General features: G+C 37.5%; 1 protein-coding gene across 10 annotated transcripts in view; it reads left to right on the top strand.

Annotated features, from left to right (window-relative positions):
- The window catches only part of APC (APC regulator of WNT signaling pathway), a 121,338-nt gene extending 111,233 nt beyond the window's left edge, over positions 1 to 10,105 (top strand). For all 10 annotated transcript variants that reach the window (XM_063087820.1, XM_063087823.1, XM_063087824.1 and 7 more), the window contains 2 exons: positions 739 to 953; positions 2,689 to 10,105. In XM_063087820.1, the coding sequence (XP_062943890.1) occupies positions 739 to 953; positions 2,689 to 9,265 (6,792 nt within the window). In that variant the 3' untranslated portion in view covers positions 9,266 to 10,105. The remainder of the gene's footprint in view (positions 1 to 738; positions 954 to 2,688) is intronic.
- Positions 10,106 to 16,177: the final 6,072 nt, after the last annotated feature.

Raw genomic sequence — 16,177 nt, forward strand, 5'->3', positions numbered from 1 at the left:
CATCAGGATCATGGCAATTTTTGACCAAATATCTTTAATAGTATGTCAGAGTGTTTCTATGGCAATTACAATTTGGCAGTTTTTTATGATATTGTATGTTAGAGAGTTCTGGTTTTTTATAATTACTTTGTTTCTTTGGGAATCAACTACATATAGATAAATGTGTATGTTTTTGTTTTTTTTTAAGAAAAGTGCAGTTTTCCAATACTCTTTCTTTTTGTTACATTGTTACTTTTGAATCAACCACACATAGATAGATGTGTATGTTTTTTATACAAACAAAATATTGTACATACTGCTCTGAACTTGCTCTTGTCATTTAATGATACTTCTTAGATATCTTTCAATATCTATATATGGTATGTAGAGGTTTTTAAAATTCAGTTTCAATTATCCTGAAAATGTTATCTTTTCATAATGCGTATCAGTTCTGTTTAATATTCTAATATAGGTTCTTTTAATATATGTGTGTACCAGGTAAACACTTAGAATGAAGTTCATAAAGGTCATTAGTTTAATATTGTATTGTGCTTATTGTATAGGGCTGTCATTGACTTAAATTCCATTAGGAATTTTATGAGTTTTTCTAAATGGAAAATTCCTAATAACTTACTAGTGAGGGGTGTGCAGTACGGGAAATTTTTTTAAAATAACTTTTATTCAATAGAAGTAAACTTAGAAGTTATGAGAGACAAATTTCAACTCTAATTAGATGACACATGTTCCATTTCTTAACAGGAATCAACCCTCAAAAGCGTATTGAGTGCCTTATGGAATTTGTCAGCGCATTGCACTGAGAATAAAGCTGATATATGTGCCGTAGATGGAGCACTCGCATTTTTGGTTGGCACTCTCACTTATCGGAGCCAGACAAATACTTTAGCCATTATTGAAAGTGGAGGTGGGATATTACGAAATGTGTCCAGCTTGATAGCTACAAATGAGGACCACAGGTATATGTAGAGTTTTATATTACTTTTAACTGAATTAGTGTAGAATTTGTACCCTCAAAAAGGGTACAAATTGTAAGCAACGTTTTGAGTAATTATGAAAATTTTAAGCCAAAATACTGTATAATTATTACAGTGAGAAGATACCTGTTAACTCCCAAGATTAACTCAGTGTATTTATTCTAATAAAAGTTCACAGTATCATAAAGGAGTCTAGAAGGAAACAAATGATACTTGAGACATAGCCCATATGTGAAGGAAAAAAATAAAAGTCGCAAATATTAGGACAAACTCCTTCCTGTGTATTAGTATGGCATAAAGGAATATGACACTTATTTTTAAAAACAAAACAAAAACTATGATCATAATCCAGAGAGTAAAGAGGTTCACATTTTTCTAGTAGTGTGTTTTTGTTTTTATAACAAAACACACCACTGGCCAGTACAGGGATCCAAACCCTTGACCTTGGTGTTATCAACACCTTCTAACGGCATTTTAGCATCAATAATCATAATATTTGTTAGCCACCACCAGCCATTCATCCCATCTACTAGAGCTGTGAAACCTAAGAGAACACCTCAGATACAGGGTACACATTTTCAGAACTTGGGCTCTGTATTATGTCAACAAAAATATAGGTATCTTTCACAGCTTATTCATTTTTTTTTTTATTTATTCAGTATTTTCCTTTGTCATTTTCAAAAAGATTATGAGGTTCTTTTAGTAAAGAACTTAAAGAAAAGATGTTTATATTAGTAAAAGAAACTGTAAGAGTATAAATAAATATAAAAGATATAAATACCTTTTCTTTAAGTTTTTGATGCACAAACTACAAGCCTTATATCCCTTTCTGCTATGCAAAGAGGATTCCTTAAAGTAAGTAATTAGTTCACTATTGGAATTGCTGAGAGAAGACCACCATGGTAAAGTTCCTTGTGCACACTTGCTGGTCAATTTTCAAGTAAAGCTGAATATGCTGTCATTAAACTTCAGTTTGCTATGCATCAAACAAGCTGTAGCTCTTTCAAGTCCCGGAGTTTATTATGCTGATTCTCAGCCCTTGTTTTCATATGCTGTAAATGTTTGGGAAACCTTTAATTCACCTTATTTCTTAAAATAATGGCTACGCACACATTCTGCCAGAGAGCACTTATAAGTGGGGTGGCAGTATCACAAAATCAAGCAGAGACATAAGATTACTGTAAAGAGTAAGTTTGCTGATTTCGGAGTTACAGTGTGTTCCCTGACTGCATAAAGATCTTTCATCATTTCTATCTACCTCTTCCAGGATGTCTCAGTAGTCAACATTGTGGTACCCATCCACAGATTCAGTTACCACACAGTCCCAGTTCAGCATAAGATTTCATGATATATTTATAGTCCTTAAATTGGGAAACTGTTACCATGTGAATACAGTAAATGTATCTGCTCCAAGAAAAATTTTTTAAGCTCTTGGGGTCAGAATAGGAAATGTAGAAGAGATTAAAAAAATAACACTTTTACTTCCTTTGGTCTGACAGATGAGTACTATAAAACAAAAAACATTAAATGAAGAAAGAAAGAATAAGAGGAGATGTGGAATGTTTAGAATTTATAGGATACTTGGTATAACCTTATTATACCTATTGTTAATAAGTTTTAGTAGTTATCTTTTGACTTAAATTTGTTTTCTGTTTTATTTGTTGTTAGTACACACAGATTTTGACCTTAGTTTTGTGATTTCTTGTTTTTATTTTAGGCAAATCCTAAGAGAAAACAACTGTCTACAAACCTTATTACAACACTTGAAATCTCACAGTTTAACAATAGTCAGTAATGCATGCGGAACATTATGGAATCTCTCAGCAAGAAATCCTAAAGACCAGGAAGCATTATGGGACATGGGGGCAGTAAGCATGCTCAAAAACCTCATTCATTCAAAGCACAAAATGATTGCTATGGGAAGTGCTGCAGCTTTAAGGAATCTCATGGCAAATAGACCTGCAAAGTATAAGGATGCCAATATTATGTCTCCTGGTTCAAGCTTGCCATCTCTTCATGTTAGGAAACAAAAAGCCCTAGAAGCAGAATTAGATGCTCAGCATTTATCAGAAACTTTCGACAATATTGACAATTTAAGTCCCAAGGCATCTCATCGTAGTAAGCAGAGACACAAGCAAAATCTCTATGGTGACTATGTTTTTGACACCAATCGTCATGATGATAATAGGTCAGATAATTTTAATACTGGAAACATGACTGTCCTTTCACCATATTTGAATACTACAGTATTGCCCAGCTCCTCTTCATCAAGGGGAAGTTTAGATAGTTCTCGTTCTGAAAAAGATAGAAGTTTGGAGAGAGAACGAGGAATTGGCCTAGGCAACTACCATTCAGCAACAGAAAATCCAGGAACCTCTTCAAAGCGAGTTTTACAGATTTCCGGCACTGCAGCCCAGATTGCCAAAGTCATGGAAGAAGTATCAGCCATTCATACCTCCCAGGAAGACAGAAGTTCTGGGTCTACCACCGAATTGCATTGTGTGACAGATGACAGGAATGCACTAAGAAGAAGCTCTGCTTCCCACACACATTCGAACACTTACAATTTCACTAAGTCGGAAAATTCAAATAGAACATGTTCTATGCCTTATGCCAAACTGGAATATAAGAGATCTTCAAATGATAGTTTAAATAGTGTCAGTAGTAGTGATGGTTATGGTAAAAGAGGTCAAATGAAACCCTCAATTGAATCCTATTCTGAAGATGATGAAAGTAAATTTTGCAGTTATGGTCAATATCCAGCTGACCTAGCCCATAAAATACATAGTGCAAATCATATGGATGATAATGATGGAGAACTAGATACACCAATAAATTATAGTCTTAAGTATTCAGATGAGCAGTTGAACTCTGGAAGGCAAAGTCCTTCACAGAATGAAAGATGGGCAAGACCCAAACACATAATAGAAGATGAAATAAAACAGAATGAGCAAAGACAATCAAGGAGCCAAAACACAACTTATCCCATATATACTGAGAACACTGATGATAAACACCACAAGTTCCAACCACATTTTGGGCAGCAGGAATGTGTTTCCCCATATCGGTCAAGGGGGGCCAGTGGTTCAGAAACAAATCGAGTGGTTTCTAATCATGGAATTAATCAGAATGTAAACCAGTCTTTATGTCAGGAAGATGACTATGAAGATGATAAGCCAACCAACTATAGTGAACGTTACTCTGAGGAAGAACAACATGAAGAAGAAGAAAGACCAACAAATTATAGCATAAAATATAATGAAGAAAAACATCATGTGGACCAGCCTATTGATTATAGTTTAAAATATGCCACAGACATTTCATCCTCACAGAAACCGTCATTTTCATTCTCAAAGAGTTCATCTGGACAAAGCACTAAAACTGAACACATCTCTTCAAGCAGTGAGAATACATCTACGCCTTCATCTAATGCCAAAAGGCAGAGTCAGCTCCATCCAAATTCAGCACAAAGTAGAAGTGGTCAGACTCAAAAAGCTACCTCTTGCAAAGTTCCCTCTATCAACCAAGAAACAATACAGACTTACTGTGTAGAAGATACCCCAATATGCTTTTCAAGGTGTAGTTCATTGTCATCTCTGTCATCAGCTGAAGATGAAATAGGATGCGATCAGACAACACAGGAAGCAGACTCTGCTAATACTCTGCAAATAGCAGAAATAAAAGAGAACAGTGGAACTAGATCAACTGAAGACCCTGTGAGTGAAGTTCCAACAGTGTCACAGCACATTAGAACCAAATCCAGCAGGCTGCAGTCTTCTGGCTTATCTTCAGAATCAACCAGGCACAAAGCTGTTGAATTTTCTTCAGGGGCCAAATCTCCCTCCAAAAGTGGTGCTCAGACACCCAAAAGTCCACCAGAGCACTATGTTCAGGAGACTCCACTCATGTTTAGCAGATGTACTTCTGTCAGCTCACTTGATAGTTTTGAGAGTCGTTCGATTGCCAGCTCTGTTCAGAGTGAACCATGCAGTGGAATGGTAAGTGGTATTATAAGCCCCAGTGACCTTCCAGATAGCCCTGGACAAACCATGCCACCAAGCAGAAGTAAAACTCCTCCACCTCCTCCTCAAACAGTTCAGACCAAGCGAGAGGTACCTAAAAGTAAAGGACCTACTGCTGAAAAGAGAGAGAGTGTACCTAAGCAAGCTGCTGTAAATGCTGCAGTTCAGAGGGTTCAAGTTCATCCAGATGCTGATACTTTATTACATTTCGCCACAGAAAGTACTCCAGATGGATTTTCTTGTTCATCTAGCCTGAGTGCTCTGAGCCTTGATGAGCCATTTATACAGAAAGATGTGGAATTAAGAATAATGCCTGCAGTTCAGGAAAATGACAATGGTAATGAAACAGAATCTGAGCAGCCTGAGGAATCAAATGAAAACCAGGAAAAAGAGGCAGAAAAACCTATTGATTCTGAAAAAGATCTTCTAGATGATTCAGATGATGATGATATTGAAATACTAGAAGAATGTATTATTTCTGCCATGCCAACAAAGTCATCACGTAAGGCCAAAAAGCCAGCTCAGACTGCTTCGAAATTACCTCCACCTGTGGCAAGGAAACCAAGTCAGCTGCCTGTGTACAAACTTCTGCCATCACAGAACAGGTTACAAGCACAAAAGCATGTTAGTTTTACACCAGGAGATGATATACCACGGGTTTATTGTGTGGAAGGGACACCTATAAACTTTTCCACGGCTACATCTCTAAGTGATCTAACAATAGAATCCCCTCCGAATGAGTTAGCTGCTGGAGAAGGGGTTAGAGCAGGGGCACAGTCAGGTGAATTTGAAAAGCGAGATACCATTCCTACAGAAGGCAGAAGTACAGATGAGGCTCCAAGAGGAAAAACCTCATCTGTAACTATACCTGAATTGGATGACAATAAAACAGAGGAAGGTGATATTCTTGCAGAATGCATTAATTCCGCTATGCCCAAAGGGAAAAGTCACAAGCCTTTCCGTGTGAAAAAAATAATGGACCAGGTCCAACAAGCATCTGTGTCTTCATCTGGAACTGACAAAAATCAATTAGATGGTAAGAAAAAGAAACCGACTTCACCAGTAAAACCTATGCCACAAAGTACTGAATATAGGACCCGTGTAAGAAAAAATACAGACTCAAAAAATAATTTAAATGCTGAAAGAACTTTCTCAGACAACAAAGATTCAAAGAAACAGAATTTGAAAAATAATTCCAAGGATTTCAGTGATAAGCTACCAAATAATGAAGATCGAGTCAGAGGAAGTTTTACTTTTGATTCACCTCATCATTACACGCCTATTGAAGGAACTCCGTACTGTTTTTCACGAAATGATTCTTTGAGTTCTCTAGATTTTGATGATGATGATGTTGACCTTTCCAGGGAAAAGGCTGAATTAAGAAAGGGGAAAGAAAATAAGGAATCAGAAACTAAAGTTACCAGCCACACAGAACTAACCTCAAACCAACAATTGGCTAATAAGACTCAAGCTATTATAAAGCATCCAGTAAATCGAGGTCATTCTAAAGCTGTACTGCAGAAGCAATCCACTTTTCCCCAGTCATCCAAAGACACACCAGACAGAGGGGCAGCAACTGATGAAAAATTACAGAATTTTGCTATTGAAAATACTCCTGTCTGCTTTTCTCGCAATTCCTCTCTGAGTTCTCTCAGTGACATTGACCAAGAAAACAATAACAACAAAGAAAATGAACCTATCAAAGAGACCGAGCCCTCTGATTCACAGGGAGAACCAAGTAAACCTCAGGTGTCGGGATACGCTCCTAAATCATTTCATGTTGAAGATACCCCCGTTTGTTTCTCAAGAAACAGTTCTCTCAGTTCTCTCAGTATTGATTCTGAAGATGACCTGTTGCAGGAGTGTATAAGTTCTGCAATGCCAAAGAAGAAAAAGCCCTCACGACTCAAGGGCGATAATGAAAAGCATAGTCCCAGAAGTATGGGTGGCATATTAGCTGAAGATTTGACACTTGATTTGAAAGATATACAGAGACCAGATTCAGAACATGGTCTGTCCCCTGATTCGGAAAATTTTGATTGGAAAGCTATTCAGGAAGGTGCAAATTCCATAGTGAGTAGTTTACATCAAGCTGCTGCTGCTGCATGTTTATCTAGACAAGCTTCATCTGATTCAGATTCCATCCTTTCCCTGAAATCAGGAATCTCTCTGGGATCACCATTTCATCTTACACCTGATCAAGAGGAAAAACCCTTTACAAGTAATAAAGGCCCACGAATTCTAAAACCTGGAGAGAAAAGTACATTGGAAACTAAAAAGATAGACTCTGAAAATAAAGGAATCAAAGGAGGAAAAAAAGTTTATAAAAGTTTGATTACTGGAAAAGTTCGATCTAATTCAGAAGTTTCAAGCCAAATGAAACATCCCCTTCAAACAAACATGCCTTCAATATCTCGAGGTAGGACAATGATCCATATTCCAGGAGTTCGAAATAGCTCTTCAAGTACAAGTCCCGTTTCTAAAAAAGGCCCTCCCCTTAAGACCCCAGCCTCCAAAAGCCCTAGTGAAGGTCAGACAGCCACCACTTCTCCTAGAGGATCCAAGCCATCAGTGAAATCAGAACTAAGCCCTGTTACCAGGCAGACATCCCAAACAGGTGGGTCAAATAAAGGGCCTTCTAGATCAGGATCTAGAGATTCCACTCCTTCAAGACCTGTCCAGCAACCATTAAGTAGACCTATGCAGTCTCCAGGGCGAAACTCAATTTCTCCTGGTAGAAATGGAATAAGTCCACCTAACAAATTATCTCAACTGCCAAGGACATCATCCCCTAGTACTGCTTCAACTAAGTCCTCAGGTTCAGGAAAAATGTCATATACATCCCCAGGCAGACAGATAAGCCAACAGAACCTTACCAAACAAACAGGTTTATCCAAGAATGCAAGTAGTATCCCAAGAAGTGAGTCTGCCTCCAAAGGACTAAATCAGATGACTAATAGCAGTGGATCTAATAAAAAGGTAGAGCTTTCTAGAATGTCTTCAACTAAGTCAAGTGGAAGTGAATCTGATAGATCAGAGAGACCCGTATTGGTACGCCAGTCAACTTTCATTAAAGAAGCTCCAAGCCCAACCCTAAGGAGAAAATTGGAGGAATCTGCTTCATTTGAATCTCTTTCTCCATCTTCTAGACCAGATTCTCCCACTAGGTCCCAGGCACAAACTCCAGTTTTAAGTCCTTCTCTTCCTGATATGTCTCTATCCACACATTCGTCTGTTCAAGCTGGTGGATGGCGAAAACTCCCACCTAATCTTAGTCCCACATTGGAGTATAATGATGGAAGGCCAGCAAAGCGTCATGATATAGCACGCTCCCATTCTGAAAGTCCTTCCAGACTTCCAATCAATAGATCAGGAACCTGGAAACGTGAGCACAGCAAACATTCATCATCCCTTCCTCGAGTAAGCACTTGGAGAAGAACTGGAAGTTCATCTTCAATTCTCTCTGCTTCATCAGAATCCAGTGAAAAAGCAAAAAGTGAGGATGAAAAACATGTGAACTCCATTTCAGGAACCAAACAAACTAAAGAAAACCAAGTGTCCACAAAAGGAACATGGAGAAAAATAAAAGAAAGTGAAATTTCTCCCACGAATAGTATGTCTCAGACTACTTCCTCAGGTGCTACAAATGGTGCTGAATCAAAGACTCTAATTTATCAAATGGCACCTGCTGTTTCTAAAACAGAAGATGTTTGGGTGAGAATTGAGGACTGTCCCATTAATAACCCTAGATCTGGAAGATCTCCGACAGGTAATACTCCCCCCGTGATTGACAGTGTTTCAGAAAAGGGAAATCCAAATGTTAAAGATCCAAAAGATAATCAGGGAAAACAAAATGTAGCTAATGGCAGTGCTCCCATGCGCACCATGGGTTTGGAAAACCACCTGAACTCCTTTATTCACGTAGATGTCCCAGAACAAAAAGGAACTGAGACAAAACCGGGACAATGTAATCCCATCCCTGCATCAGAGACCAATGAAAGTTCTATAGCAGAGCGTACCCCATTCACTTCTAGCAGCTCAAGCAAACACAGTTCACCTAGTGGGACTGTTGCTGCCAGAGTGACTCCTTTTAATTACAACCCAAGCCCTAGGAAAAGCAGTGCAGATAGCACTTCAGCCCGGCCGTCTCAGATCCCAACACCAGTGAATAACAACACAAAGAAACGAGATTCAAAAACTGACAACACAGAATCCAGTGGAAGTCAAAGTCCTAAGCGCCATTCTGGGTCTTACCTTGTGACATCTGTTTAAAAGAGCTGAAACGAGGACACTAAGAAAATTATGTGTTAATTACAACTGCTATATAGAAATTTTGTTTCAAATGAACTTTAAAAGACTAAATTTGTAAATAGGTTTGATTCTTGTTAGAGGGTTTTTGTTCTGGAAGCCATATCTGATAGTGTACTTTGTCTTCACTGGTCATATTTTGGGAGGCACTCTTCATAGTTAGGAAGAAAGTGGTAAAGCCAAGTATATTTGTACAGTATGTTTTACATGTATTTAAGTAGCATCCCATCCCATCATCCTTTAATTATTGCTCGTCTTAAAATAATGAACACTACAGATAGAAAATATATATTGCTATTATCAATCATTTCTAGATTATAAACTGACTAAACTTACATCAGGGAGAAATTGGTATTTATGCAAAAAACATGTTTTAGTTCTTGTGAGTCCATCTAATGTCATAATTAATCATGTGGCTGTGAAATTCACAGTAATATGGTTGCCGATGAACAAGTTTACCCAGCCTGCTTTGCTTTACTGCATGAATGAAACTGATGGTTCAATTTCAGAAGTAATGATTAACAGTTCTGTGGTCACATGCTGTGCATAGAGATAGCTACAGTGTAACAATTTACACTATTTTGTGCTCAAGACAAAAAAAATGTGTAACTGTAAAACATTGAATGAAACTATTTTACCTGAACTAGATTTTATCTGAGAGTAGGTAGAATTTTTGCTATGCTGTAACTTGTTGTATATTCTGGTATTTGAGGTGAGATGGCTGCTCTTTTATTAATGAGACATGAATCGTGTCTCGACAGAAACTAAATGAACATTTCAGAATAAATTATTGCTGTCTGTAAACTTATTGAAATTGGTATTTGTTTGAAGGGTCTTATTTCACATTTGTATTAACAATTGCCAAAAGGGCCTCTTTTAAAAACTTATGTAAAAATTTTCCTTCAGCTTCTATGCATTGAGTAAAATTCCTCTTACTATAATAAAAACAATTGAAGAAAACTTTTGGCACTTAACCATTCCATGCATTGGAACTTAACCATTCCTGAAATTTATTTTTTTTATGTGATTAACACTTCCTGATGTTAATATTTTTTCACTTATGTCTTCTTACTCCGGTGGAATTCGGTTCAAACAAATTCATAGTAGCAGTGTAAACTGCCTAGCACAGAACTAGGCATTGAACATAATAGGCCCACGTAGAATGTTTTATTTTTCTTAATAGAATTCTATACTTGAAAATTAGTTGATTATTCTTAGATACAAGTAGTATCTTCCAAGCTTTACAATGTAACTGTCTTGTCCCTTTCATTCTCCCTGTTGCTGTTGGGTCCAAAATGAACATCTTTTATCACCCTATATGTTAGGGCAAAGTTTCAGCAGCCAGGTAGAATCAGCACTTTGCCAAGCTCACAAAATACAAATCACATGGAACTTCAAAGGTAGATTTAATACCACTAAGATATTCAAAAGAACATTTAAAAATCCCTGTATGTTAAGGAAAACTTTGTTTTTGATGGTACAGTTGTGGGATATGTTGTGTTCCTTTGCTTATTTGGGGGAGGGGAATCCTTCATGAAGGAAAATAAACTGATCAACTTGCTAACAAAGATAATTTACTTAATATAATTTCCCTGAATTTGTTCTAAAAGATCAGAGGCTGACTGTGATGATAAATGCTCACGTATTTGTTGAATAAATGAAAATTTATTTTTAATGATAAAATTCATACATTGTATTTGGGGAAGGGAAAAGATTTTTAGGCATGGTGGGGCACTGGTAAGAGGAGGTGAGGGAAGAGTCAGCACACCTACATGGTGCCCTTGTAGTTAATTATCCACCCCTTACCTGTGTTTATAACTTGGAGGTAATGAGGCTGATTTTTTTAAAGCTGAAAGGCCAGTAAATAAAGTGCTGTGATTTGAACTAAGGCATTTGACTCCAAAGCCCATATCTCCCCACTGCACCACTTTGTAAACACTTCAATGTACTTATCTTTGGGAAATATCTACGTTTAAAGTTTTGTCAAATTTTCAATGAATATGCTAATATACAACAAATTTTAAAAAAACATGAACAATAAAAAAACTAATTTAAAAAATTAAAGTTTTGTCAAATTTTATCTGAAATTATGAATAATATGAATTCTGTTTATACTCTTCTCCAAGGCTGCCATAAACAACAGGGATACATGCCTATGGGTCATATTTGTTTCCTTTTAGTCCTGATTTTCTATTTTTCTGAATTATTGCGTGCCAATTTTTATAACCACTACATGTGGTTTTACGGAAAGAGAAGGGATGTTAGCCCATTAAAATTAAATTGCCTTTTAATTCAAGTAAGGGGGAGGAAACATGAATGCTGGAAATGAAAGAAGACTTCATTTCACATGCCAGAAAACTCTGGAATTCCTGTAGGCAACACTACTGGGAGGCAGGGCCAATTGGTCTATACGCCTGTTGAGGAAAAGGTTGCTGCATGAGACCCTCTAGTTAGAGATAATAATAGCTCTGAATTAGTAAAGGGGCAAATCTCAATTCTACTTTCGGAAGTTCACAGAGTGCTGCTGTAACTGATAGCAGACCAAATATTCCCAGTTTATGCTTGTTACAAATGGCATACTAAGCCTAGTGTTGGGGATTAGTTAAGAGTTGTGATGCCTGTTTGCGGGGAGAGGAGGAAGAGCGGTACCATATCTAGCTTTGGACTGCAGCAAACTAAGAAATCTTAAGGCAGTGGTTTTCAAACTAGAGTGCATTTGAATCACCAGAAGTACTTATTAGGACACAGCCAGGCCACACACCCCCACAGTTTCTAAGTCAGTAGGTTTGGAGAGGGGTCCAAGAATTTGGGTTTCTAACAAGTTTGAAGATGATGACACTTTGAGAATTAGTCCCCTAAGTTATTGCGCTTAACAATTGGACATTTAATCTGACAAAGTATACCAATAAATAAACTCTCCTTCCTCTGGGCATTAGACTTGAATATTAAGCTATCCAATCTGATATAGCCCATCTCAACTCCCAATAGCAGGCAAACTTACCAGACATAAATGAATGAGTAATTCTAAAGGCAATGACTGTATCTGAAGGATCAGCTAATGCTCCCTTTGAAACAGTTATTGTAAAAGGCAATAACTTCAGCAAATATCTAATTTGGATTTGCAATAAAATTAGAAGAAAATATGAAAAGGGAACTTGTAATAAAGAAATTTTACTAGCATAAGTCCAGCTGTTTGTCTTTCCTTTTTTTTCCATAACCCTGTTTTTTAATAATGAATCTTTTCAATCTTGAATTTTCAGCTCAGCAAATGTTCTTATGTTATCTCTTTTATTATTGCTGCCTCCTCCTCCACATCCTTTCTCTCACTTTGCAGTATTGGAAATCAAGCCATAATACAGAGTATAGAGTGGATGCTGAGTTCAAATCCACCATATCCACCAAAGTGGTCTTCTCCATCAGACACCAGCCAGAATCTTGGTAGTGCCTAAGTGGAGACGGTATTGTCAGGAGTTCTTAATGTCCAGAAATTGTACTCTGTTCCTCTAGAAATGGAAAGAACACCTGTCCTCCACTTTGGTATTAACTGGTGCCAATCATAATCTTGAAAGACACAGTCCCAAACCCCATAATCCCAAATGTTGAAATCCTGAAAGATCCAAATCCCTAAAGTCTAAAATCCCCAAAATCACGATTCCCAAAAATCAATATCCCTAAAATAAGATTCTAGAAAAAAAAATAATAAATTATTTAAAAGACATTTACTTACATTTTTAAAAGAGGATTTAAGAGATGTATAAAAACATGACAGAATACTTCCTAGGCCATTTTACACAATAAAATAGGCAAGAATAACATACATGTTTTTGTAAGCATAAACAGGCATACTAATGACAGTCAAATGGGTATAACATTTATGAGCAGACAAACTGTATTCATAAAGAAATAGGCCCAAAAGCAAAATGTATAAATGCATATCACTATGGTTGATAAGTGTGTACACCCAGCTTTATAACTGCAGTCAACTTAAATACATGAGGGACAGCTTAAGTCTTTTGATGAGATCAATCAAAAACCATGATGGTGAGTTGGCCGGTTAGCTCAGTTGGTTAGAGTGCCGTGTCGTAACACCAAACTTCTGGTGGAAAACATGGTCAGATCCCCATACCGGCCAGCCACCAAAAACAAAACAAACCAACCAACAAAAAAATATGATGGGCCATCACAACATATGCAGTCGCCCAGAGAGCTGAGGTCTCAAGAGATTTTATCTTTCACAAGTGCAGATGTACAAAAAAGACATCTCTTCATTTACTGAGGAAGTTTCAACATTTTTACTTACATGCACAATGCTTACACACAGTCAACGTTACAATAATGCACTTTTGTGGAGTCAAGTTTACAAAAAAAAATGCATAAAACAAATGAGAACTCTCTAAAAGTCTTTACACAATTTATACATCCAGTGTTGGAAATGATGCAAAAATGAAATACAGAGCACAGTAAATTGTAAAAAATAATGCTGACAATTTGAAATAGTAGGACAAAAACTAATATAATAAAAAAATTTTAATTTAAAAGACTAAAAAGAAAATTCGACATATGAAAAAGTGTATTACCAGGATAGATTATGAGCAATTGCACGAAGGTAGTCCATAAGAGCTAACCAGCTTTCATGATCATTATATTTTGAAGCCTTGTATCACGATGAATAGCTGCTTTTTTTCTGTTAGGACGTAGCTCTCTTTGGAGAATATATTCACATTTCATTTTTCAATATTAGGGATTTTTAATTTTCAGGATTTTAGACATTAGGAATATTAGACTTTAGGATTTTGATCTTAAGGGATTTCAACATTTCAGGTTAGGCATTTGGGATTGCCTCTTTGGGCATTATAGCCCAAAACCAGTATTAACATTTTTCCCATGACAGCACCAAAGCAGTACTGCTTATGTTCAAATGCCTTAAAGGATTTTTTAATGAAACAGTTTCATTAAAACAGGTTTTACTAATGGTATATGCTTGCACCTCACGATATAGATATGAATCCCACAGGGGCTGAATATGGGACAAATAGACAAATCTTAGACAAATCTTAGCGAAAAACACTGTGCTATGCTCTGAATTTTCCCCCTGACAGGGAAAGCTTTCTCATTAGGTCAAGTTGCTCTACCTAACTCTTCCTTATTCTAGGATAAATTCTCAGTGTTCTGTAGAATTTGGCTTCTGACAAACTGGTAGATCATATTTCCAAAGATGGCACAATATCTCCCATCCCACATGCTTTGTTGCAATGTGAGTCTGTTGCCCCTCCTTTGAATCTGAGCTGGTCCTGTGACTACTTTTACCAATAGTGTGTGGAAGAAGTGCTGTTCTGGGATTTCCAAAACCAAGCATTAAGAAGGCCTAGGAATTTCTACTTTGTCATCTTCAGGAAACTTATTAAAATGTTAAGGAATACTTTATTCAAGACTTGCAATAGGGGTAGTGCAGTAAGGGAGAGAGATTGGGCTCAACTCTGAATGTGTCAAAGACAGTGGGGGATTTATAGCTAAAAAGAAGAGTGAGGGGAGTCAGTGGATAGAATATTACTAAAAAGGAACATCAATGATAAGGAGATTCTTGCTAACCTGACTTAACAGGATTCTTGCTGTAGACAGGCCAAGGGCTTACCCATCAAATGTGGGGGATCAGGAATTTGATCTGATATCAGGGTGGGAAAACTCTCACTAAGCTTAGCAGGATTCTTGCTAAAACTGGGTTAGACAGGCCAAAGACAGGACTGGGGTCAAGGTTGAGGCCTAGTTGAGAAGAGGGCTTACAGAAACTTGTCTAAAGTTTGGTCAAGGGTAGAGTCTTTGTCAAAGCCCAACCTAGCCATATGGAGATGCCACACCACGTGGAAACAGAGATGCTCAGCCAGCCTTTAGCTCTTCTAGCCACCCACCTGAGGCAGAGACATAGGAGTAAAGTCATTTTGGACTTTCTAGCTCCAAAAGATGCTGCATAGAACACAGAGAAGCTGTTCCTGCTTATCTACCCTATCCAAACTGCAGTTTCATGATCAAATAAATTATTGTTTTAAAGCTCTAAGTTTTAGAGTGTTTTATTATCTAGCAATAGACAAGTGAAACAGGCAGCCAATCCCATTAGCTAGCCAACTATGCCCAGGCACACCTGAATTCCATGATGGACTCAGCTCAGGCTGAGGCTGGGATGGTTTTGGTTAGTTTTGTTTTGTTAATTTTTATTTTCATCTGTAAAAAAGAATGCCTGTCTTATCTTGCTTGGTTTTTGAAAAATGCCTTTGTAGGTTTGGGATAAACAACCAGTATTAAAAATAGGTATGAAGTTGTGTTTAATTGAGGGAAAATGCTGAAATAGTACTTCGCAATCAACTCAAGGCATGTAAAAATGTGAATTTTAGAATAGAAGGTGTCCTTCAGAAGTTTAAAAAGTACAGTCAGGTTTCTAACATTTATACAGTACATTTGAAACACAGTGTCAATAATTTCTGCTAGTTCCACCACTATAAAAATCCGCTTTTGCCAGGTTGAAAGCAAGATGCAGAGCCCAAAGGCGGATAAAAATTAAACACAAAGGGCATTTCTTTGCCTGCTCTCACATGTATTTGGCTTCAAACTACACAGATTCCCCCGATGCACAGCCCTCGCCCATGGGAGAGCGTGCTTAGCACCACCCAAACTCGGTGTAAAATTAGAAATGAGGCAGCGTAAAAAATTATGCCGTTTTTCGCCTAAAGCGCCCTAGTGGGCGAGATCTGGGAAGGAATGGAAACAGCAGCTTTCGGGATCCTCTCGCGAGAGAAGAGGCCTACAACGTCACGTCAGAGTCTACGGACCGGCCGCCGAGCGACGGGTGCTGGAACAAACAGGCGGCAGGAAGCTGCGAAGCGG

The sequence above is a fragment of the Cynocephalus volans genome, chromosome 2 (genome assembly GCF_027409185.1).
Source record: "Cynocephalus volans isolate mCynVol1 chromosome 2, mCynVol1.pri, whole genome shotgun sequence".
Lineage (NCBI taxonomy): Eukaryota > Metazoa > Chordata > Mammalia > Dermoptera > Cynocephalidae > Cynocephalus > Cynocephalus volans.